Here is a 25,902-nt window from a genome sequence, read left to right as displayed (position 1 = left end):
GTATAACCTGTATGACTAGGGATGAATATAAGATGAATAGGGTCACCCCAGACTCCAGGGTTTTGATGATATGAGCTCGGTAGGATTGTAGCGTCTTTTGTTCACATGGGCCTGATGGTGTATTCATTAGGCTGTGAGAACCAAGAACAGATGCATTCATTATCGAGAATGGGAAGCAAGATTACAAGTTTTCTAAACCTCTGAAGAGTCTGAGCCCTGTTCTCCAATTACTCTCTGACAGGCCTCAGTGTTTGCACAGCTTGAGCTCTTTGCTGGAGGGAAGGTTTAGCACAGTTCCAAGTTTCATTGTTAAATAAGGACTTCTGGGACCACCGCTGGGGCCACTGCTCAAGCTCCACACACTTGCGCACTTTAAGGGCACTCCACGCTGTCGTGTAGGTATCAGCATGCCAGTGTGTGTCTATGGGGCGTCCTTTAAACTGAAGCTCACTCCTATCAGACTGGCATTAATGCAGCGAGGAGGTGCAGCAGCTCTAGGCTGGCACTGACATCAGACCTTCCAGCACATACTGAAACTCTGGAAGCTTATGTCTGACAGGCGGGAGAGGAGAGCAGTGGCAGCACTGTGCCAAAATTGTGAGTTGGGTTCTGAAATTATTTGACAGTTTGTCAAAAAATTGTCAAAAGTGATCTCAAAATAATAAGTGACAGTTAGAATAATGACTTCCTTGAATTTTGAGATGTCCTTACGATGACTGAAAATGCCAAAAGTCGTTCGAACAAGAACTAGTATCATGTGAGGAGCAGTGTGTTTATTTATTTATTTATTTATTTCCCTTTCTTCTTGGGTTTACCTGCTTTAAGATCAACTGATCTGCAATTGGGTTCAACAACCCTCTGGGCTGGAGAGCCACTAGTATGTAGCACTGCATGCCATTACACTACATTTTCCAAAACAGTTTGTTTTTTGTGGCCCACCACGTAATGGTTTAGAAAATTTGCTAGGATCTTCCTAGTTGGTTGTTGAGGTGTTACTATGGTGTTCATGGTGTGGTTGCTATGGTGTTGTTAAGTAGAATGTATGGAGGATTGGCTATCATTCCGGCATTCAGTCCTATGGGGGAAATTTGTACGTAAATTTTAGGAAAGTGGTACATCATATTGATTCGTACAGCATATTTTGATAAAATTTGTCAAAAAGCTGTCAAAAGTTATCTCAAAATAAGAATGACTTTCTTGATTTTTTTTTTTTTTTTTTTAAGAAATGAAGGTCAGTCAATCTGAAAAATTTTAAGAACTGTTTAAGTGTAGTCGCTAAGACCATCATGAACGTCATGATGAAACTGGCTCTCATCAGGACCGCCCGAGGAAAGGAAGAGCAAGAGTTTCCTCTGTTGTACAGGATAAGTTTATTTGTTCATCAGATTTATAAGCCTCAGAAATCGCAAGTTAACAGCTCCCCAGATAAGAGCTCCTAAATGCTTTACAGAATATTTTGGTCTGTTTAACACTTTTAAGTTACTATATGATTCCTTATGTGTTCCTTTATAGTCTGGATCACTTTAGTATTCATTTACTATGTTGGAAAATAAGAAGGTGTGTCCAAAGGTTTGAGTTTGACTTGTACTGTACTTCCTGTATGAATCTGCTGATATTGATGCATAACCATTTGAAAATGTAATGTTACACCCCTGTTTAATTGGCGCATTCTTGGTTCCGCCGTCCAATGTCTCATGCATGCAGCGTATGTGCGAAGTTGTCCTCAGGTCATCTTGAAGTAGGCCGCAGCCTCATTCTCAGATTTGTTTTGCTCCTCGTTCCTTTCCCGCTTCCTGCTCACATCCTCCTTCATTGGCCAGGGCTGTTGCCATGGCCCTGGTGCATCCGCCACCTCTCAGCGGAAAGTCCTGCTGGAATGCGGTACGAGCTTGACTGACAGCTCCTGTCCCCTTTCGCTCAAAGGCTCTTTGTCACTTTTTTTCCCAGGCCTCCAATTAGCAGTTGTCCCAGACCGCTTTTGCACACAGCCAAGGCAGAGTCTTAATCCGGCTCGTTTAATTGGCCTAATGATCTCTGCTCGTTAGCACGGGGGCCTGGAGAGCCACTGCCAGTGTCAAGGTCAGAAGGCTCCAATGCACTGGGTTTACAGAGCTTGGGTAAAAGAAAGAGAGAGAGAGAGATAGATAGGGTGAGAGATGGGGACAGAATGCAGGACAGGAAAACAATGAACCCCTCTGGGATGAGAGCTCCTCCTGGTCTTGGCCTCTAACAGCCTCCTCCAGTCTCTAGTGTTTGTAGTCTCTCTGCTGCCTGCCTACCTGCCCTCAGGCATTTCTCTTCATCAAGCCAAACAGTGTGGTGGAGGAGGAGGCTGGTGTTCCTCAGGGTACTTGCTGAGGAGTATAGGGGGAAATTTAGATTTCTTATTGGGTGGACGAGGAGAAGTCCATCGAAAATACACTCCAGTTCTAAAGTACATTAAATCGATTACACTTCATCATACCTGGAGATCCACTGCCCTCAGGAGTTCAGTATGGGGGCTTCACTGTGTTTTTGAGCAGTTCTTCAACTTCAAAACCCCAAATTGTCATTTTTCTTTATGGTGTTGAGGTCAGGTGATTTATTTATTTACTTTTTTAATTTAAAATAATGACTTTTGAAAGTGCGGCCTTCCACAGCTCTCTGGTATTTGTAGGTTCTAAGCTAAGTGGTTGCTAAGATGTTGCTATAGTATCTGTGGTGGTTGCTATAGTGTTGCTAAGTGGTTGCTTGGTGGTTGCTAAGGTGTTATGGTATCTGTGGTGGTTGCTATGGTGTTTTGCTAAATGGTTGCTAAGATCTTTCTATCTGGTTGTTGAGGTGTTACTAGGATATCCATGGTGGATGCTATGGTGTAGCTTAGTGAGTGTTAGGTAGTTGCTAAGTGGATGCTATGGTGTTGCTGGGGTGTCCGTGGTGGTTGCTATGGTGTTGCTAATTAAGTAGTTGCTAAGATCTATCTAGGTGGTTGTTGAGGTGTAACTAGGGTGTCCATGTTGGGTGCTATGATGTAGCTTAGTGGGTGTTAGGTGGTTGCTAAGGTGTTTTGCTAAGTGGTTGCATATATGCACAGACTGTATAGAGAATGTGTAGGCTGACCTTACCAGCATGACGGTACATTGTATCGATCGTACAGCATATTTTAATCGGCTCATATAAGCAGTTTGGTCTTCGTATTTTCAAAATTGTGACATGAACATGGTCATGCACTTTTGTTCCCTGTTCATTCATAATGGGCAAAAATTTGACATTTAACAAAGTTTATCCGAAAATTGTACATCCAATCAAAAAAGTTTAATTAAGCCAACAATCGTTGGAACGGAGTTGAGTAAACTAGACAAAAAAAACAGCTGGAATAATAATAATAAGATGAAGAAGAAGGCTTAAAAGAACAATACTGTGATTGCTTACTGAGTTATAGAACTATTAAGTGCTTTTATATGGTTGGTGGAGCTGAAGAAATGGACAGTAGTTAGAAACATGTATCTTATTCAGACATTTTCGCTAACTGCTGAACATGGGAAAGTGCAAAATGAACAAAATATAGAGTAGCCGCAGGTCATGGAGAGCACTGGACGGAGCCGAATCGATTCCACTCCGGTTAATTCCACACCGCAGATCCAGAGATCTGTGCAGAATTCCAGCCCGTGGAGATCAAAGCAGTGTTCGTACCTCTAGCAGCTTCACTTTTCCATTTTCCACCCTCTCGCAGCGAGTCAGACGGGAGGACATACTCCATAATGGGCGTCCTACTGCGCCTCGCCTCCTCCTGCTTTGATTGACGTGGTGAAGCAATTAGCAGCGACGGTGCTGGAGTGAGCTGCCAGACTGGAGAGGAGAACACATGCAATTTACTTCCTCTTCTTCCAGGTGCTGGGAAAAGAAAAACGCTTCAGAAAAGAAACCAGAACCAGACATTGTTGTTGCAGGATAGAGCCATACATCCCGGTGGATATTCTGGAGGAGCATGGCAGGCTTCTCACAGGTCTGTGCCTGGCTGCATAAGTATAAACCTAAGGGAATTACTTAAGTGTGTTGCATGAAATCCTTCAGACAATTCACCTCACCAAAGGAAAGCAGCGAATGGTCTACTGCAATGACTGAGGTTTAACCACAGTAAACTTGTAAACCACTGTATCTATCAACCAAAATGACTCGTCAACAAAAATAACTGTTTACTGAACAATACAGTTAGAGATTTGGCAACTTTTGAGAACTATTTAAATTATTATTTTTTTTAAAATTGAGTAAAAACTGTGCTGTTTCTCATACTTTACATCACGTTTTTAAACTGAATTGAACTTACAGCTCTGGAAAAAAATAAGAGACCATTTAAAATTTGAAAACCTCTGGAATATAATCAAGAGGAAGATGGATGATCACAAGCCATCAAACCAAACTGAACTGCTTGAAATTCTGCACCAGGAGTAAAGGCATAAAGCTATCCAAAAGCAGTGTGTAAGACTGGTGGAGAGAGGAGAACATGCCTAAAAACTGAGAAGATGTATAAAAAACTGTAATTAAAATCCAGGGTTAATTCACCAAATATTGACTTCTGACCTCTTAAACTTTTATAAATATTGAAAACCTCTGGAATATAATCAAGAGGAAGATGGATGGTCACAAGCCATCAAACCAAACTGAACTGCTTGAATTTCTCCACCAGGAGTAAAGATATAAAGTTATCCAAAAGCAGTGTGTAAGACTGGTGGAGGAGAACATGATGTCAAGATGCATGAAAACTGTGATTAAAAACCAGGGTCATTCCACCAAATATTGATTTCTGAACTCTTAAAACTTTATAAATAAGATTTTTTTTCTTTGTATTATTTGAGGTCTAAAAGCTCTACATCCTTTTTGTTATTTCATCTGTATGTGTGGCACTCCCAACTGATAAATTCATTAATGTAGGATATTTCTCATTAATCTCAAAAAATCATCCCTAATTCACACACTACCTCTCCCATTTTATTTTAGCCTTTGTCAAATTGAGTATGGATTGCCCCTTTAATGCATGTTTTCTGCAACACATTTATCTTTAAGGTGGAAATCTTTTCATTTAAGGTGTTTTATGCAACCAGGCACTGATTCTAGTCTTTGGCTAACTGACCATAATTTCAGCAAGTTGTAGCACAAAAAACACGAGGAACAACTGGTCTGCAAGTATGGTTTTTTTGTGAATCCTGTAAAATTAGGTAAAAAAAAAAGTTGATGAGCATTTATAATCGACCAGGTGAGCAATGATTTCTGTAAAGATATTCTGTCATGGATCCCACTAGAGGCATCCAGTTCTTTACATAAAGTTCTTGGGGTTTTTTTATGAGTGGGAAATATACACCTTTCTCTTGGAGAGATAATAAAAGAGCTTCCACACTTATAGTTCCAAACTTTCTCAGTTTAAACACTATTATTCTAAATTGCAGTTTAGTGAAACTACAGCAATATAGACTCAGAAATGGCTTTGTAACCTTGTAAGCCTTTAATCCACAGGCGGTCTTGACCACAGAAGACGATCAAGATAAAGATAATGATGTGATGTGATTTCAGCACTGTTTGTTCTGTACAGTGTTCAGCATCGTGGCTGAGATTCCCTGCTGTGTAGTGAAGTGTGCGAGCGTTTGTGCGGAGAGGGACGGAGGGGAATCCCTGTAGGAGCAGAGGAGGCTCAATCGATGGCACGCTGCCACCGTCCCGAGCAAAATGCAATTAAACTGAAAGAGCTCGGAGGGGGGAAAAGCCTCGCAAGCTGATGGAGGAGAGCAGAAGCGCTGCTTTGTTTCCAGGCTGTGGGAGGGAAAACCCATCTCGGGCGGATTTGTGAACCATCGCTAAGATTGCAGCAGGGCAGCGGGATGAAAAGGAGCCAGGCAGAACCTTGCAGCCCTGTGGGAAATCGGCTCCAGAACCAGTTTGATGACGAGCCTGTTTATTCATGATTTGCAGAAACACTTAGTAGTTTTCCTTCCCTCGTTTCTCCATCCAATACAATATTTGTTTTACATTTATTCAGAACCAGACTTGCCTATCTTGTCTGTCACATCGCCATCATCTTTCTCCTCTTTATATAGAACTGGTTACTAGGGCTGCAACTAATGATTATTTTGGTAGTCAACCAATCTGAATATTATTTCTTTGATTAGTCAGCGATTATTTCTGCCATGTCCTCCATCCCTATAAACAACAGAAACAGCTGAGCATGAGATTTAAATGGCATTTACATGTCTGGATGTTGTTAAAATGTGTAAATTACTGATATTTAGGGATTAAATATGTAACCTGTTGTGCTTGGGCACTAAGTTGAGTGTAACCTGTGTGAGTGAGCCATTTACCCATCTCCCATTTTGCTTCTGTCCCCAGCACTTTGTGTAATGCGATACTGTTACAAATTACCGATTAGTCGACAATTAAATTTGTAGTCTACAAATTTAAATATTCGACATTGTCAATTATATCGACTAACCGTTGCAGCCCTACTGGTTACTCACATTTTTGTCAGAAATCGATCAACAATCGATCGAATACATGAGTTTAATTTAAACTTACTGTGTGTGCATACACCTACCGTATTTTTTGGACTATAAGGCACACTTAAAATCCTGTCATTTTCTTAAAAATCAACACTGCTTACTGACCTCGATCCGATTTTATGTGGTACACGGCGCTGCCTATTGGAAACATAGCATTTCTGGACTGTGCCTAGATGATCTAGCGGCTTCCAATGGTGTAAAATGACATGGCATTTGTCCTGTGTGGGCATCCGTACACTGATTATGTCAGGAAAACAGGGCGGCACCCTTGGTTATTTCGATGTAGGGATCCTTAGTAGTAGACAACATGAAGAAAAAATAATCCGCGTAGGCAGCCTAAACTCGGCCCGTCAGGAGAGTACTGCCGCCAGGTGACGCTGAAAGTCTGATATTAAGCGAAGTTTAAGGGTAACTTTACCTAGCACTCAGTGCTATATCTTTACTACTAAGGCTGTATCTCTGAAAACAGTTTGTTCTTTGAGTTTTAGAGCTGTAAATTTGACTGTAGAGGAAAGCAGGTAGGCGTTCTCTGCTGCAGTGCTGTTAGCCAATCAGAGGCGATATGTTTGTATGTATAAATATTCATGAGCAAGCGCCAAAACCTGGCATTCATTCATACTAGAGACCACAACTAGACATTTTAAAATGAACGAAAATTGAATGATAACATGGTTTGTAAAATATTTCCAACTCAGACACGTACCTATCATTACCTGACAAACGCTTGAGCTTCAAAGAGCATCGCACTGAAAGAAAGCGACAGGTGCCTGTGCGTGATTGGCTGCACCTGAATAAAGTCGAAATCTGAAGACCCAGTCTCCTGGCTCTACACTGCAGCTTTTCTAACAGCCCTGGCAACCCTGGTTCTGTCTCTGTCTGTTCTCTGAAAGGTGGCGGCACGGTTTCCCTGGGAGACCCAGCCTTCATTCCCACATGGCTGGAGGGGCCTAGAGTGACAGAGCCAGTCTGTTAAACACACAGCAGATTTACAGCCGGCCCACTTAGTTACCTGAATAATGTTCCTGCGTACACGCTGGGGATGCGAACCCAGGCAACTTGGGGCAGCAGCAGAATTCTTCCTTTTTATACATTTTTAGGACTTTTAGAAAGGAACAAAATAAATAATACCAACCTGTATCATTTTTTTGACCATGGGACTACAGTTGACCGCATGTCCTTGGGTTGTCGGCAGATTATTCAGAATTTAAAGCACCTAAAATCCTTTAATTTTTCCAAAAATCAACAGTGCGCCTTATAATCCTTATAATGCCTTATAATGCGCCTTTTGTATAAATTCTATCAGTCAGGTTGTATAGAGCAGTAAAGCCACTCCACTGAAGTAAAGCGTTATAAAGGAGTTTTATTAAAGTTTCTCCAGCACCAATGCTGGAGCAGTATTAGCATTAGCTGCTAACTGCAGTGGTGAGGTGAGTATAACAGACTTTAGGCTGCGTGTTTACCTCGTTAACACAAACTACATGGGACAAACTGCTGGCTGACAGCGCCACACTCAGGGTTCCTCAGTGTAGCGCTGTCGGGTGGAGTTTACAAGCACTAAGTGCTGCTAACCGCGGCTACACTGCTGCTAACTGTGCTGTTGAATACATTGGAAATGTAAGCTTACTGTTAGTAAACGGAGATGCTTTACTCACCCAAATAAACAGTTTTCCGGAGCGAAATCTGTCTAGATAACAATATGGCAACACTTTTGTTCCTTACTGTTGTCGCTTAAAATGTGCCTTATAATACAGTGCGCCTATGTATGAAAATAGACCAGAGAATAGACATTCATTGATATTGCATCCTACAATACGGTGGGCCTAATAGTCTGTAAAATATAATAGTTTAATTTCTCTTAGTGTCTCTCTTTACTAACAATGTTCAACCAAAGTGAGTATACAACTCACATTTCTGCAAACATTTGATTATATCTGTTCATGGGAGTAATTTCAGTAATGCATGCTCTACTCTAAAAAAGCTTGCCTTTATCACATTGATTGAGGACTTTCTTGTGCGTCAGCTTCAGAAGAGGCTTTCTTTTGGGACTTTTGGGACTTTCCCCACTTCTTCAGGCTCTGCAGCAATGCTTTCAATACTCATGCCTGTATACCCACCCATTTAGCTTCCAATAGTTTAGCCCTACTCACCCACTCATACTGTGGCAGCAGCATTGTCCTTTTGGAACGTGTTGCAGTCTTGATCTCTTTCTGAAATCGTTGTTTCCCAGCTTCAATAGGGCTTCCTTCAGTGCAGTCTGATAAACAGTGTAATTTTAAGCAGAGCTTTTTTTTTTTTTTTTTGTGTTTATGAATAATGTTACTTATGGTCTCATGGCTTATGGCTTTTCATGGTGTTGCTATAGGACTGGGGGTCTGGTGGCCTAGAGGTGTAAGAGATGAATGGCTGCTCTGCTGCATGAAAGCCCTCCTGCAGGCATAAAGCCTAGGGCGTGTGTTATATAGGAACTGTAGACTCTTTAACTCATTCCCACCACATCATATTTATCCTTTGTTGTTTGGCCCAGTCCAGTCTCCAGCATCCCCACTGTTACAGGCTTTCACAAAGTGGTTAACCCTTTAGGCTAGGGATGCACGATGATGCAAACATCATACACAACCTAGGCTTTTACAGAGAGTTCATGCTATGGTGGTGAGCATATTTGTTTTTATGCAAGTCGCATTTTTCGCTGTATGAATGGGATTTTTCGCAACACTGATAATGGTGCGTGGTTCTGGATAAAGTCCCTCCTTTAACAAAAACAGGGAAGGGAAGCCCACCTCGCTGTGGAGATCTGCGCAGGCACAGTAGCCAAAACAAGCCAAGAAATCATGTATTTTTTGTGCATTTTTGAGGCAATCATTATAAACTGTTTCTGAGATATTTGTCATATTTTTCCAGTGATGTAAAAAAAAAAAAAAAAGTTTTTCACATGGGAAGTAGACCTTCAGTTTAGAGTATTTTGGCCTCTCCTTATTTAAACAGATAGGAGGCTGGTCTTGCATAGGGCATAGAGTATTTTTTTTTATTTTCCATACCTGTACTATGGGTGTGCCATATCGTGTCATACACGATAATATCGTCAACATTTTTAAATATCGTGAACGATATAATACCCTGTCCAGTGTCATTTATTTTACTTTAATCCTGGATATATGGAGATATTTGAAGTGCATTATTATTACTATCATGACATTCTGGATCATTGACTTCTGTTACAAATCTGAAAAAGTTCTTGTATTTTTTTTTATATCTCACTTAGGTGTGTGCAATATTATATTGTATGTAATATATTTTTTTTGCAGTGTATATTGTATTTTTGAAAAATGTATTTGCATTGTCATATCGCCAAGAGTATCGTTATTGAAAAATACCATGAAATATTGTGATATTATTTTAGGGCCATATCGCCCACCCCTAACTTGTACCAATTCAATACTTTGAATTCGGTACTGATACGCAAACAATACTTTTTTCCACATCTTTTAAAAAAATTGTAGAACAAAACAAAACAAACAAAAAAAAGATAATTAAATATAAAGGTATTTAATTAACAGTTGACACGAGTGATCTCATTCTCATGCTGTCACCATGAGAGACTCCAACTTTCTGGATCTTGTTGGAACAAACTGTGAGCATGTTTATATCACTTTATTAAGAACAAAAATCATCATTGCCTGTGTTTAAACAGCTATTTTTCTATACGCATATTGTTTTATGCATTTTAGTTAAATTAAATCATATTAGTGATGTCAATCACTTAAAAAATCATTTTAATTAAGTTTTTTTAATGCTGCTTCTTTTTTACAGTATTATAATATCTTAGGAGAGAGAGAGAGAGAAAGACAGCGCAAGTTAGCGAGAGTCAGCACGAGAGCAGGCAAGCAAGCGAGATTTTAGCACAGCGGTCGTGTGTAGACAATATAAATGATTATCGTGTTTGGCGTGTTTGTGCGTTTGATGCAAAGTATAGAAAACATGTACCAAATTTCTTGAGACCTTTCGGTACTCGGTAGTTCCAAAACATTTCGGTTGGTGCCTTTTTGGTAACGAATTTCGATACCCAGCCCTAGTCTTGCATGAGTGGGATATAAGGGCCTGACTGAGTTGCCAAGATGACTGCCGAGTGAACTGACTTGCCTGTAAAGGCATTGGTATCCGGTACCAAAGTGTATTTGTGTGTGTGATATCAAATGTAAAGGGCAGGGGTCAGCAATTAAGTTTGGCCGTGGGCCACATATTTTCCAAGCCATTACATGGCGGGCCCAAAATTATTTTTTTTTGTTTGTTTTGGAAAATGAAGTGTAATGGGATGGAGTGCTACAGACTAGTAGCTCTCCAGCCCAGAGGGTTGTTGAACCCAATTGCAGAACAGTTGATCTCAAAGCAGGTGAAGAAAGAAGAAAGGAAAAAAATAAATAAATAAATAAACTCACCGCCGCCCCGGCTAGTGACTTGGGACACAGCTGGGGAAAAAACGCCCTTATAAAGAGATAGGGTGCCCAATAACGGGCGATAAAATGAGAACGGGTGTAAACTAAAGTCGCTGTAAACAAATGTAAACAAAAGCTCGCCTGTCTTCAACCACTCTCTCGTCTTTAATAAAAATCGATACTGTGTTTTTGAGAATTGATGTTTATTGCTAAACATAATATCGAGATACTTTAATATATAACTATATTTTCTTACACTCTTAAACAGAAGCTCTCTTGGATTGTCGTCCTTCAGCCCGTATCCTCCCTCTCTCTGAAGACGACAGCCGGGCGTATGTTCACAGGCGTCCGCGAGCAGCCGGCGCGCTTACAGCAATTAAAGCAGCGGAATATCATCAGCATGGGTTTTTTTTCCACCCTCTTCCAACAAACAAACACACACACACTCATACACACACACTTACACACACTCACACAGACACACACACACACACACAGTACCACCTGCACCTGCTACATTTCTCTTTATTAAATCCTACACTCTTGTGTGTTATTTATTTCTTTTCTCGCTCCGCTCTCCACACCGCGCTGCGTTCTGTCGGAGCGGCTGGTCCTCATTAGACCACTTTTTCTCTTTGTGACTCATCCGGCTCGCGTGTGTGTGTGTGTGTGTGAAGTGGCTGTTAGCTGGAACACCTCGCTGGGCGTACAGAGGAGACAGGTGAGGAGGAGAGTGTGTTTACAGCTGCGGTGGGCTCGGTTAGGTGTAGGGGGAAGGCTGTGCTAATTGCTGCCTCCGGGCAGAAAGATTTCAGGCCTTTTTGTTGGGGCTGTTTTGATGGAGCGGGTATTGTGTAGGGGGGTGGTTAGGAGTTCACGGTCAGTGTGATCGTCTGTTTGTTACTTTAGTGTTAATGCTGAGAGACACAGAAATAAGAGAGAAATAATAAGAGAGGCTCTTATAGTGCCTTGCAAAAGTATTCGGCCCCCTTGAACTGTTCAGCCTTTTGCCACATTTCAGGCTTCAAACATAAAGATATGAAATTGTATTTTTTTTTTTGTGAAGAATCAACAACAAGTGGGACACAATCGTGAAGTGTAACAAAATTTATTGAATATTTTAAACTTTTTAGGGTGATGAGCTGTGTTACTTTTCATTAGGGGTGTCACGATTTTGATATTTAATTGAAATCGAAAGAAATTATGTCATGGTCTCGAGCCTCGAAGTCAAAAAGATGATCGACGATCCCTCCCTCTGAGCTACGCAAGCACGCACGCGCTACGCAAATGCTGCAGTACACTGTAGCAGACACCGCGGACGTTGTGACTGCTCAAAGAGCAGCCCTTTTTCCAGAGAATGTGGACATTCTCATCTTCTTAAAGAAAAGCTTGAAAATATAAAAATAACAGTTGTTTTGTCTAGCCTCAAATATGTTGATATTTTTGGTACCTTAAGGAGCATCTTTCTCTCAGATAAAGTTAATAATATATCTTTGTTAAAGAAAAAAAAAGTCTTATTTTTCATGTTTAACTGTTATAGTAGGATATATTTTATTATTATTTATTTTGTTATGTTGCTGTTTTAATAGTGCACACTGCTGCTACCAAAAAAGCCACTAGATGGCATTACATATATATCTTAATTCAATTATTTAAATTTGACCATTAGTGCCTAATGTGGTGTATTACAGATCACTTGTATCACTTTGCATCACTTATATCAAGCCCACCTTTTGAAATAAGATATTGTAAATTTGATGAATCAAACCAATGACTGACTAGACTAATCTAAAACTGCCATAGGCCTCTCTGCTGTAAAAAAAAAAAAAAAAAAGAAAACCCTGACCCTAAAATCGAATCGAGGATTTAGAGAATCGTGACACCCCTACTTTTCAGCCACACTAAGTGCTTTGTATTTAGGCAAAAAAAGTTTAACTTTGGTCTCATCTTACCACACCACCTTCTTCTACATGTTTGCTGTACAAACTTCTTATGTATTTTTTTCAGCAGTGGCTTTCTTCTTGCTACTCTTCCATAAAGGACAGATGTGTGCAGTGTACGACTGATTGTTGTCTTATGGACAGAATCTCCCACCTCAGCTGTTGATCTCTGCAGTTCATCCAGAGTGATCATGGGCCTCTTGGCTGCATCTCTGATCAGTCTTCTCCTTGTTTGAGCTGAAAGTTTAGAGGTACGGCCGGGTCTTGGTAGATTTGCAGTGCTCTGATACTCCTTCCATTGCAATATAATCACTTGCACAGAGCTCCTTGAGATGTTTAAAGCTTGGGAAATCTTTTTGTATCGAAATCCTGCTTTAAACTTCTCCACAACAGTATCTCGGACCTGCATGGTGTGTTCTTTGGTCTTCATGATGCTCTCTGCATAGCTTTGAACAGAACTCTGAGACTCTGATCACAGAGAAGGTGCATTTATACAGAGACTTGATTACATACAGGTGGATTCTGTTTATCATCATCAGTCATTTAGATCAACATTGGATCATTCAGAGATCCTCACTGAACTTCTGGAGTGAGTTTGCTGCACTGAAAGTAAAGGGGCTGAATAATATTGCACGCCCCACTTTTCAGTTTTTTATTTCTAAAAAAAAGTATAAAATATCGATTTTGTTCCACTTTAAAATTGTGTCCAAATTGTTGTTGATTCTTCACAAAAAAAAAATACAATTTCATATCTTTACGTTTGAAGCCTGAAATGTGCCAAAAGTTTGAAAAGAGGGCTGAATACTTTTGCAAGGCACTGTAGTACATACTTTTGAATGCTGTTGTCCAGTCCACTCCTATAAACTACAGTCAGTGGATTTAACCCACTGTTGGTAGAAAATGTATAGAAGAGTATTTGAAGTTAAATATTAATTAATATTACATATTAACACCGGAACATCCTGACATCTAAAGCGCTGACACTATGGTCGGGAGATCGAGCTGGTTCGAATCCCGGTCATGCAGCTTGCCATCAGCTGTTGGAGCCCTGAGAGAGCACATTTGGCCTTGCTCTCTCTCTCTCTCTGGGTAGGTAGATGGCTCTCTTTTTGCTTCATCACTTCTAGGGTGATGTCGATCAGCTCAAGGCTGCGTCTGTGAGCTGATGTATCGGAACTGCTGCGCTTTCCTCCGTTTAAAAAAAAAAAGAGGCGGTGGCTGACTTCACATGTGCTAGTCTTCACCCTCCTTGTGTTGTGGCTTCACTAGTGATGGGGGAAATACAGCTGAGTCGCAGCTGAATGGTTGATGGGTGATGGGTTAATAGGCCTAGCTAAATTGGGAGAACATTTTTTAATAAATAAAAAAAAAAAGTCTCAGTACCGAGTTTGGCTCCACAGAATGAAAAGAGCAGATGTATAGATGCATCTCTCCGTCTTGGAAAGGCGTGGAAAAGTTTGGTTAAGCTGGTTGGCCGGAATGGTCAGGCTCATCACACTGCTGGACCAGCGTGCAGCATGCTGGCTTGGTTATACAGGTAGACAAGCTAAAACAAAAGCATTCTCTCTGCTGGTCAAGAGTTATACTAACCCTAGACAGCATAACCAGCCTCAGCCATTCAGAGTCCAGCAGAAATAAATGTTTTTTAAGCACTATTTCCGACACTAATGTGTGTGTGTGTGTGATTCTGCCCCGCTAGGTTCCTGCTGTGCTGTGCCGCTGTGTGGTGGGCAGTATTCTGAGTGAAGGTGATGAAAGGCCCAGTGCGGAGCTGCTGGAGCTCTACGAGAATTCAGACTTCCGGATCTTCACCTTCCCCGAGGTCACCCACGCAGTGTCCACCTCCTTCCCTCACAGAACCCCTCTGTCCATCTTCATGGGGGTGCAGAGAGTCTACCCGCAGCTGGCCTGCTATATAAAGGTAGGATCAGGTTCATGTTTCAGTAGGGACTCTTACTTTGCAGGGTTAAGATAATATAATATGGTAATATAATCAGAGTGCAGCCAGGTAACAATCTGGAGAAAGACAACACAAAAAAACACACATTTATACTTTCATTTCTTCTTTAGACTCTCTGTTTCTTATCCGTTTACCAATTTGAGAATATAGTAAGCATTGAGAATTCAGGAAGGCAAACATTGGAGAGTCAGCGTACTGGATTAAAATTGTGTACAGCACCTTAAATACTTAATAATTCTGTGTTTTTGACTTTATATGACATATACAGCTCTGGAAATAATAAGAGACCACTTCAGTTTCTGAAATCAGTTTCTCTGATCTTGCTATTTATATTTATAGGTATATGTTTGAGTAAAATGTGAGTAAAAGTTTTATTCTATAAACTACGAACAACATTTTCGCATTTATTTGCAGAAAATTAGAAATGACTGAAATAACCTAAAATAATGCAAAGAAAACAAGTTCATATTCATAAAGTTTTAGGAGTTGAGAAATCAATATTAGGTGGAATAACCCTGGTTTTAATCACATTTTTGTTTTTATGCATCTTGGCATCATGTTCTCCTCCACCAGTCTTACACACTGCTTTTGGATAACTTTATGCTGCTTTACTCCTGGTGCAAAAATTCAAGCAGTTCAGTTTGGTTTGATGGCTTGTGATCATCCATCTTCCTCTTGATTGTATTTTAGAGGTTTTCAATTTGGTAAAATCAAAGAAACTCCTAATTTTTAAGTGGTCTCTTATTTTTTTTCCAGAGTTACAGTGTTACATGTTTTAATACACATAGAATATGTAACATAAATGCATAAATGCAAACCATAACTGTTCTACAATAAGTGTATATGACTATCTATGCCTGAATGTGTGTTCTTCAAGTCTTCGTCTGTATAATTTGTTGTTTATATGTATGTGAATCAAAGGCGCAGAGATTGCCCAGGCCCTCGGTTTCCCCTCACCATCTGTCCTGATGCAGCCCTACTGTTGGGCTGGAGAGCAGGCCGAGGCTTTAGTCCAGGCTTTTTGAGTCATCTCACTTCACTTCAAAAGTAGCTTTACTCCAGTGACTGTGCTCAGTTCAGTTCACTTCAGTTCAGTTCATGCACTGCTCAAGCTTTTTAAAGAGCTCATATTGTGATGATGCTTCATTCAGCATGTAGATTAGTGGTTTCTCAAACTGGGAGCTGCAATAGAGTGCTGGGGGATGGCACAAAAATATATATATAAAAAAAAATGTAACTTTAGCTGGTTTGGCAATGTTTTAACCCTCTAAGGCATGAATTTGATATTTTTTGGGGGAAATAATAACTACCACTCTTTTATTAGCATATTAAGACCTGAGGCAATATATTTATGCACAATGCATTTATATTGATGGTTATTTATTTAAATATAAACATGCAAAAAATCTATTCATTTACCACCTAGTGGTATTGAATGCCATGTGGCTTTGATTCCTAAAAAACTTTCATATTAGTGGGTTGAAAAGTTGATCAAGTAGGCCACCCATTTAGACACCATTGCATAACTTACAGGATTTGGTTTAATATCTGCTAATATGGTACTAAAGGTATGGCTGATTATTAGTGTATGTATTTCCATATATTCTGGGAGATAAATTTCACTTTTTTGTTTTCTTTTCATTTTTCATGTGTCTCACCCTTTCTCTCTATATCTTTCTTTCTCTCTCTCTTTCTATCTTTTCTGTGTCTCTCTTTCTCTCTCTCACTCTCGTTCTCTCTCTATCTTTTTCTCTCTATATCTTTCTTTCGCTCTCTTTCTATCCTTTCTGTCTGTCTGTCTGTCGCTCTCTCTCTCTCTATCACTCTTCATTTTTCATGTCCCTTTCTTTCTCTCTCTTTCTATATTTTCTGTCTCTCTCTTTCTCTCTTTTCTGTGTCTCTCTTTCTCTCTCTCACTCTCTTTCTCTCTCTATCTTTTTCTCTATATATCATTCTCTCGCTCTCTTTCTATCTTTTCTGTCTGTCTGTCTCTCTCTATCACTCTTTTCATTTTTCATGTGTCTCTCTCTTTCTCTCTATATCTTTCTTCCCCTCTCTTTCTATATTTTCTGTCTCTCTCTTTCTCTCTCTCTCTCTCTCTCTCTCTCTCTCTCTCTCACACACACTCACACACACTTCATTTTTCACGTGTCTCTCTCTCTCTTTCTCTCTATATCTTTCTTTCTCTCTCTTTCTATCTTTTCGGTCTCTCTTTCTCTCTCCCTTTCTCTCGCTCTCTCTCTTTCTCTCTATATCTTTCTTTCTCTCGCTATCTTTTCGGTCTCTCTTTCTTTCTCTCTCTCTCTTTCTCTCTTTCTTTATATCTTTCTCTCTCTTTCTATCTTTTCTGTCTCTCTCATTCTCTCTCTCTCTCTCTCTCTCTCTGTTTCTCAGTCTCTTAGTTCAGTTCAGTTCAGCAGTGCTTTATTGGCATGAATGTAATAAGAATCACAATTTCCGAAGCATATAACAGAAAACACATACAAAAATAAGTCAAGTCAAGTCAAGTCAAGTAGTTTTATTGTCAATACTGCATATGTACAGGACATACAGAGAATTGAAATTACGTTACTCTCCTTCCCAATTTTACAGCAGGTACAGATAATAGATATAATAAAGGAGAATGGGAGACACTATGTGTACAATACAGCAGAGACACAAATAGACATACATGAGACAAAAACAAGGTGCAGTGGTGTGGGGGAGGAATAGATATATAAATATAAGTAAATAAGTAAAAAATAGATATATAATTATAATATAAAAGAGTGGGAGACACTATATGTTCAATACAGCAAGACACAATAAACATACGTAAGACAATAGTGCAATATTGATGGTGATTGAGATGGAATGACAGTAAAAATAGTAAATAACAGTAGTGCAAATACGGTATATGGTATATGATACGGTATATGGTATATAATACGGTATATGGTATATGATACGGTATATGGTATATAATACGGTATATGGTATATATATAAAATAAGATTACATACATAAATACAATTATAACAACAGAACTTAAGTTATTTACAAGATTAACAATTATTATTATTAATGATTATTGACTAGAAAAGGAAAATAAGTGTGTGTAGACTTTATAAATGAGTAGCAATAAGGAATTCATCAGTAATATCAGTAAAGAAGTTATTATCATTAATATTCTGTGGTTCTGTCCACTAGTTTAACTCTCAGGTCTGTAGCATATCGTACTGTGTGAGAGATCAGCTCCTTATTTTCTCCCTCTCTCTCTGTCTCTCTCTCTCTCTCTCTCTCTCTCTCTCTCTCTCTCTCTGTGTGTGGCTGAACAGCTGTGCTCTTTTATCTTGCTTTCCTTCACTTCTGGTCTCAGTCATCAGCTGTGCTGCCGTAATGATACGTTTTGTATTCCAGCTTCGGAAAGCTATATCCACCTACCTCCTGTTCTCCCACAGCTCCAGAATACATGAGTTCACACACACTCCCGTAATGTCAGAACAGATAGAACACTGCATCCACTATGACCACAATCCCAGCATCCTTTATTCATCCCCCTTTACTTCTGTGTTGTTGCTGGGGAGGAATTTTAAAGGGATCAGATCCTACACTGACTGTGGAATTTACAGGGAAATCCTGTTATTGGAAAATATATGGCAAAATATTGTTTTTTGAGCCAAAAATTGTTAGAAATTCATATTAATAAAAATATTTAGTTTGTAGAAGTTATAGAATTAGTAAAAGTATGAACATTCTGCTGTATAGAGAAGTTGTAGAGTAATACAAATGATGAGGAATGAAAACCAACAAACAACATACACTCCGAAATAAATGATCTGTTCAGTGTAGCCTTATGTATGTGATTATTTGATTATTTCTAACTATTCTTTGAAAGAACAATTCTCGTAAATGTACATACTAAATGTATCTATATTTCACTACCCCACTGATTCTCGATTGCACATTTTTATCTTTACTTTACTCGTTTTGGAAATTCACATTCTGAACAAGAAAACAAGAAAACATCAATAGGAACCTAAGTCACATGTTATCCATTTTTTATGTATTTATTAATGATTGATAAAGACACTAGAAACATTTTCACAATTACTACAGCTATGATCAGTAGTCCAGAACATAAGACCTTCTTCCTGTATTTACTTTTTTTTTTTGCACCAATAAGTCTGACCAATAAGTGGAATGAATCTTTACTCATGCTATTTGTGTGACTCATTTTGGTGTATTTGGATTTTTTTCTTGTGCAAAAAAAAAAAAAAAAAAACCAATCCAGAGGGGAAACATTTCACATTTTAAGCAAACGCATTACCTGATTCAGACCAGAGGAACCAATTATAGGTGTGAAAATGTCCTAACAAGCTCTTACCAAGCCAATCTGCACCTGTTTGTTGACTCAGCAAATACAGTTCATCCAACAAGTACGATAGCCTTGTAATCTGGACCGATCAAAACAGCAAAACAGCAGTAAACAGCCCTTTACTCAGACATTTACATGGCTTTTAAATTAAAAGAGCATTTTTCTGAGATTTAAAGCATGAATTCAGCTGTAACTGGAAATATCTGCGCTGCAAAACTGGACTGAGGTTCACAGCTTTCCACCGTGCTTTTTACAAGCATGTGAAGCGAGGTAAATGTATGGTAACCAAATAAACTACATGGCCTCCATCTGTATGGCTGGACACGTGCGTTTACAAGCACGTGGCCCACCATGTGGATGGATGCCATGTAGTTACCTTGTGCGCTCCCCCTCATGCTTCTCAGGCAGCAGCAGCCCGTCACTTACACAGACACAGAGACAGCGCTGTGTGTCTACTTCTTGTGTCAAGATCAAAAATTGCAACATGACGTGTTTGATACATATATACAGAGCAATAAAAAAAAAAACATGGTAGCTAACAAAAAGCTAGTAGCAGAATGGCCATGGACTGTGCTTAACATCCAACATCCAAAATCCAACATCCTCTTGTGCCTCTATTTGTTTCATATCATATTTATGTTTATATAGATAAATATCTGTGTAATCCTGATACTCTGCGAAGAAAGAATGAAAGAATTCTGATTCTGATTCTGAACATGTGTGGGCAAACTCTGAATAGATCAGCTCGTATGCTCTCGAGACCCTTTGCGAGACGCTGCACAGATGATGCCAGTCTGCTAGAATGCTGCTCACGCACCAGAACACCTGTGAATAAATTTAATTTAACTGAAGCTCCTGCTGAGTCCACCGAACTCTCAACTAACCCTCAGTGTGTTTCGGAAATCGCAAGCAAGTAGGCAGCAGAGAAATTGTGCTGACTGTCATGTTGTGTGACAGCGGCCTAATGGGACCTTAGGAACCATTGCCCATTGTTTCCTCAGGCGCACACACACATATACACACACACACACACACACACACACATATCCACACACGCAGTCATGCACTATGTCCATGAAACCTTTTTTTTTTTCTTTTTTTTACAAACCTGTCTGTTAACCCATCAATCATAATGGTGTAAACATGTCCACCAGTGTCCTGCTGGACGTCACTGTCCGTCCTGTATGAAGCATCATCAGAGCCCCAGCAGGACCATTACTGTTGATTATATTTAGTTGTCCAGCAGCCTGCTCTGACATTTTTTTGACAAATGGTCAACCTAATCCCATCCGGAGGGACCAGGGCCAATTTTGCTCCCTCTGAGCGCCGGCAGCTTGATGGCAAAGCTGCATGAGCGGGGGTTCGAACCTGCGACCTCCCGCTCACTCAGCGCCGATCTTCACACTTTAACCGGTAACATAACAGGAGGGTTAATTTGGCTTTTAAAACAAAATATGGATTAGATTTGATAATAAAATTAGATTTTAATATTCAAAACCTCTTAATACTCTAAACCCTATTCAGCCTGTTCTGTAGTAGCGCTATATTAAGTGTGAATGCGTTACAGATGTTACAGATGTTACAGATGTATGGGTTTGACTGCTCTGGAGTTGTTGGATGGTTTGATCAGATTCAGATGTCTGACTCTGCAGGCTGTTCAGGATTCTGCTGGGTATCAGACCGCTCGTATTTTCTCAGAGAGAGGGAGAAGCTCCTGTCAGATCTGTCAGCTCCGCCAGAGAATGAGAAACAGTTCTCCACTCTCTTCAATATTCTGCTACTGTCCACTTCCGTCCAGCGTGATCCCTCTCTCTCTCTCTTTTCCTCACTTCCAGTTTCTCTCTTCTTTCTCTTTTATCTCTCGCTCTCTGTTTGCCCTCTTGACTCTTCCTTTTACTCTCTCTCTCTTTCATCCCTTCAGTTTTAGACTCTCTCTGTCGATATCCTTTTCTTTGACATTTCTCTATCTCCACTTTTTTGTCTCGTTCTTAACTTTTTCTCCCTTATCATTCTGTGTTTCTCTTACACACTTATTCTCTCTCTCTTTCTCTTTCTCTGTCTCTTTATCTTATATACATCTTCCATCTTTCAACATATCCTTCCTCTGTCTTCCATTTTCTTTCTTTTTAGTCTATTGTCTTGCTCTCTCCAATATCTTCCAATGCTGTGCTCTTTCTCTTTGTATTCTTGTCACCCTTTCTTTTTTTCTTTCTGTAGTGCTCTCTCTTTTCTTTCACTTTTTCTTATTGTTGATCGCTCTTTCCATCTCTATTTCTCTCTCTTTTTTTCCTGTTCTGTTATATTTTCTAATCATTTTCTCCCTTTTCTCTTATTTTTGCACTTTTGCTTCCTTTTTCTGCTTTCTTTGCTCGTTTTTCTATCTTCTCCTTTCTCACTCTTTCTTTTCTTATGTCTCTTCTTTCTCTTTTTATATACATCAATCAATTTTTTCTTATCTTTTGCTTATTTTTGATTTCTTATCTTAATGCTAGCACTCTCTCCCTGTTTCGCTTTCTTTTCTTATTTCTATTATTGCCTTTTCTTTTTTTCTGTCAAGTCTTTCTCTTTTTCTTTCTCTCTCCCTCCCTCTCTCTCTTTGTATTTTTATCTAACTCTTGTTTCTTCCTTTCTCTAGTGCTTCTCTCTTTTATTGTTTCTTTCCTCTTTCCATCTTTGTTTCTCTCTATCTGTCATGTTTTCTTATAATTTTCTCACTTTTCTTTTCACTTTTTCTATTTTTTCTCTCTTAATTTTTTTTGCTTTTCTTCGCTTTTTTCCATTTTCTCTTTACTTAATTTTCTTTTCTTATGTCTTTCTTACTTTGTTACCCTCTCTTTTCTATCTTTCCATTTTCTCTCAATTTATCTGGCCAATTGTCCCATATATTCAGCTGCTACTCACCTGTATCCCCCATCACAAGTGATGCCAAAACACAAGGAGGGTAAAGACTAGTACACACCTTCTCTGATACATGTGAAGTCAGACTCCGCCTCTTTTCTAACTGCTGCTGAGTAGCATCACAGCGCATTCGGAGGAAAGCGCAGCGACTCGGTTCTGATACATCAGCTCACAGAAGCAGCCTTGTGCTGATCCACATCCATCATCCAAGGAGTGATGAGGGGAAAGAGCGCCATCTACCCATCCAGAGAGAGCAAGGCAAGTTGTGCTCTCTCGGGGCTCTGGCAGCTGATGGTAAGCTGCATAACCTGGATTCAAACCAGCAATCTTTTGTTTCTTTTTGAATGCTAATCTTTATGCTATCACTCTCTCCCCATCTCTCTTTCTCTTCTTATTTCTCTCTTTCCTTTTTCTTTCTTTTCTGTCAGCCTGTCTCTCTCTCTCTCTCTCTCTCTCTCTTTCTGTTTCTCTCTCTCTCTCTCTCTCTCTCTCTCTCTCTCTCTCTCTCTCTCTCAGTGTTGCGTGTGTTTTGGCTGTGGAGGAAATATCTTCTGTAAATGCCAGGCTGACATTTGGGCAGCATGGCTGGATCAGTGGCGTAGATTACGGGGGAAAGACGACAACAACATGAAACTAAGCGTCCTGCTGCTCGTCTGCTAAAAGCCCCCTAATGCTAATAGACTCTTAATGCCACCTGAAGCACGAGACCCTCACAGACCGTCTGGATTTATAACTGAAAAACTCTTAATCCCAGGATAACAGAGCTCTGATCTTCACTCACGATCTGAGAGATTCAGAGTTTCTGAATAATATTACTGTGATTCAGATCTCTACACGCTCACGAGAGGAATGTGAATATACTGCAAAGAATCAGTTTAACCCCTTCAATTCAGCTCCACTCTCTCTTAACTCCTTACATACAGGTTTCATACTGCCTACTATCTCTATACAGTTTATACCAGGGATCGGCAATAGGCGTTCCACGGGCCCGCAACCATGAAACATCTGGCCCGTGAGGTTGTTAATAATGAACTATAATGAACGATAATGAAAAAAAATTAATGAATAAAATGCTTCTCTGGCAAGCTTTTGTTTACATTCCTCTCCTGTCTCTTTGTCGCACTCGGCGTGACTTTAGTTTCCGCCCGTCCCATTTTTCTGCCCTTTCTTAGCTCCCTATCTCCTTATAAGGGCATTTTTTTCCCGGCCATGTCCCAGTTCATTAGCCAGAGCGGTGGTAGTGTATTGGACCGTGACCCTGATGACACAGGTTCGATCCCACGTGAGGAGCTTTGAGATCAACTATTCTGCAATTGGGTTCAACAACCCTCTGGGCTGGAGAGCTACTAGTCTGTAGCACTCCATCCCATTACGCTTTATTTAACAAAACAGAATTTTTTATTGTGGCCCTTCACATAATGGCTTGGAAAATATCTGGCCTGTGGCCAACCTAATTGCCAACCCCTGATTTATACTGTTACTAAATAACTTAGATACTGATTATGGCTCTTTTCTGGGGTTCTGGTAACTTGCAGTTTCTGAGGCTGGTTGAACATATCCTTTACAACAGAGGAAACTCTTGCTCTTCCTTTCCCCGGGGCAGTCCTGATGAGAGCGAGTTTCATCATTTAACTGTATTAATAGTCTTTGCGATTGTACTTGAGAATACTTTCAAAGTTCTTGACATTTTTTTCGGATTGGCTGGCTTTCTTTATTAAAGTATTTTTTTTTCTTTATTTAGTTAAGTAGTTCTTGCCATTATATGGGTTAAAACATTACTCAAATATGGATATTCACTGTATACCACCTCTACCTCTTCACAACTTTACAACTGATGCTCTCAAACACATTAAGAAGTCAAATTTAACTCTTGATGAGTTCAGCACAGCTGTTAACTGAAAGCCTGAATTCCAGGTGACTCTACCTCATAAAGTTGACTGAGAAAATCCAGCCGAGATGTGCAAAACTGTCTAATCTAAGCAAGAGGATCTACTTTAAAGAATCTGAAATATAAAACATATTCTGGCTTGTTTTAACACTTTTTGTTGTTGTTTACTAAATATTTCCATATGTGTTTCTTTATAGTTTGAATGACTTAAGCATTAGTCTACAATGCAGAACAACTTAAAATAATGAAAAAACTGAATTTAAGGTGTGTCCAAGCTTTTGACTGGTACTGTATATATTTAATAATTTACTATATTTTGATTGATGTATTAAATATTCTGACCACAGTAACAAACAGCAGTAATAAATAAGCATCTATATCAGACAGGCTAGATGTATTGATGTTCCTGACATGGTGAAATATTTCTCTAGGTATTCCAGCAGGTGAACATTTTGGTTTTATGGATTAAAGCGTATCACCGGTGTGGTTATTACAGTAGAATCAATGTGTAGCTGTCAAACTGTCACATGGTGAAACCCCAGCTGACCTGCTCCAGTCGTTATTGACAGTCTGGTGTGGTGGATCCTCCTCCAGAAGCTTCTTTCTTCAGTAATTAGCAGTTTGGCATTATCGGGAATGAGCAGGTGTCATGCCGGCAGAGCGCAGGCTGAATTTCAGAGCAGCTCGTGGATACTCACACTGCCCTGGTTATCCAACTCTGAGTGGACTGGATTTGATTGGACGTTTACTGCAGGGGTTTAGCATACGGTCGAAAGGCTCGAACCATACAGCGTATAAAATCAGTAGTTTTAATCAACTAACTTAAATGGAAGTAATAAAAAATGTATTGATTCAGAGTAGATAACAGTGTGGTGTATTTTATTTTATGATGAGTTTTGATGAACCTGACTCCTGTCAGTGTGTGGGGTTGTGTGTGATTGGGGTCAGAAGGTTAAAAGTTTTATATTATTGTTTGCTTTTGTTATATTCGATTTGTTCTACCACTTTAAAATAAGACTACCTTTATAAAGGGTTTATAAATGGTTTACAATTAGTTTATTAATGGTTACTAATTAGATTGTAAATGCCTTAAAAATCATTAATAATCAGTTATAACACATACCTAGAAAGGGCAACAGTGACCTGTTGTTTGCCAAATAGTGAACCCACAGCTATCTATATTGTTGCCCTTTCTACATATGTGTTATAACTGATTATTAATGATTTTAAGGCGTTTACAACAAAATTATTAACCATTAATAAACTAATTGTAAAACATTTATAAACCCTTTATAAAGGTAGTCTTATTTTAAAGTGGTAGCCGATTGGTTTGTGGTGGGGACTAACACTGAAAAAAGGAAAAGGAGAATACTTGGTCACTTTATTAGAAACACCAAACTTGTACTTCTCTCTGGCCGCTTTATTAGAAACCCTATGCCTTATAGGTCTCACTGGCCACTTTTTTTTAGAAACACGTACATTCTTATACCTTAGATGTCTCACTGGCCACTTTATTGGAAACACATATTCTGGCCACTTTATTGTAAACACCAACCTTCTGTCCACTTTATTGGAAACACCATGCCTTAAATGTTTTACTGGCCACTTTATTAGAAACACCTACCTTGTACTTCTCATCGGCCAATTTATCAGAAACATGTACCTTCTGATACTTTAGACGTCTCACTGGCCACTTTATTAGAAACACATGTTCTGGCCACTTTATTAGAAACACATATTCTGGCCACTTTATTAGAAACACCTAACTTGTGTCCACTTTATTAGAAACACCATGCCTTAAATGTCTTTCTGGCCACTTTATTAGAAACACCATGCATTATATGTCTCACTGGCCGCTTTATTAGAAACACCTACCTTGTACTTCTCATCTGCCAATTTATA

General features: G+C 39.5%; 1 protein-coding gene across 1 annotated transcript in view; it reads left to right on the top strand.

The window, feature by feature from the left end:
* The window catches only part of LOC103031331 (testis-expressed protein 264 homolog), a 67,659-nt gene that overhangs the window by 2,991 nt on the left and 38,766 nt on the right, over positions 1 to 25,902 (top strand). Inside the window, exon 2 of the mRNA XM_049471776.1 lies at positions 14,597 to 14,818. Coding sequence (XP_049327733.1) covers positions 14,597 to 14,818 — 222 coding nt within the window. The remainder of the gene's footprint in view (positions 1 to 14,596; positions 14,819 to 25,902) is intronic.

This window comes from Astyanax mexicanus, chromosome 24, assembly GCF_023375975.1.
Source record: "Astyanax mexicanus isolate ESR-SI-001 chromosome 24, AstMex3_surface, whole genome shotgun sequence".
Lineage (NCBI taxonomy): Eukaryota > Metazoa > Chordata > Actinopteri > Characiformes > Acestrorhamphidae > Astyanax > Astyanax mexicanus.
The sequence above is the reverse complement of the archived record's forward strand: the minus strand, read 5'-3'. Positions and strand labels throughout refer to the sequence as shown.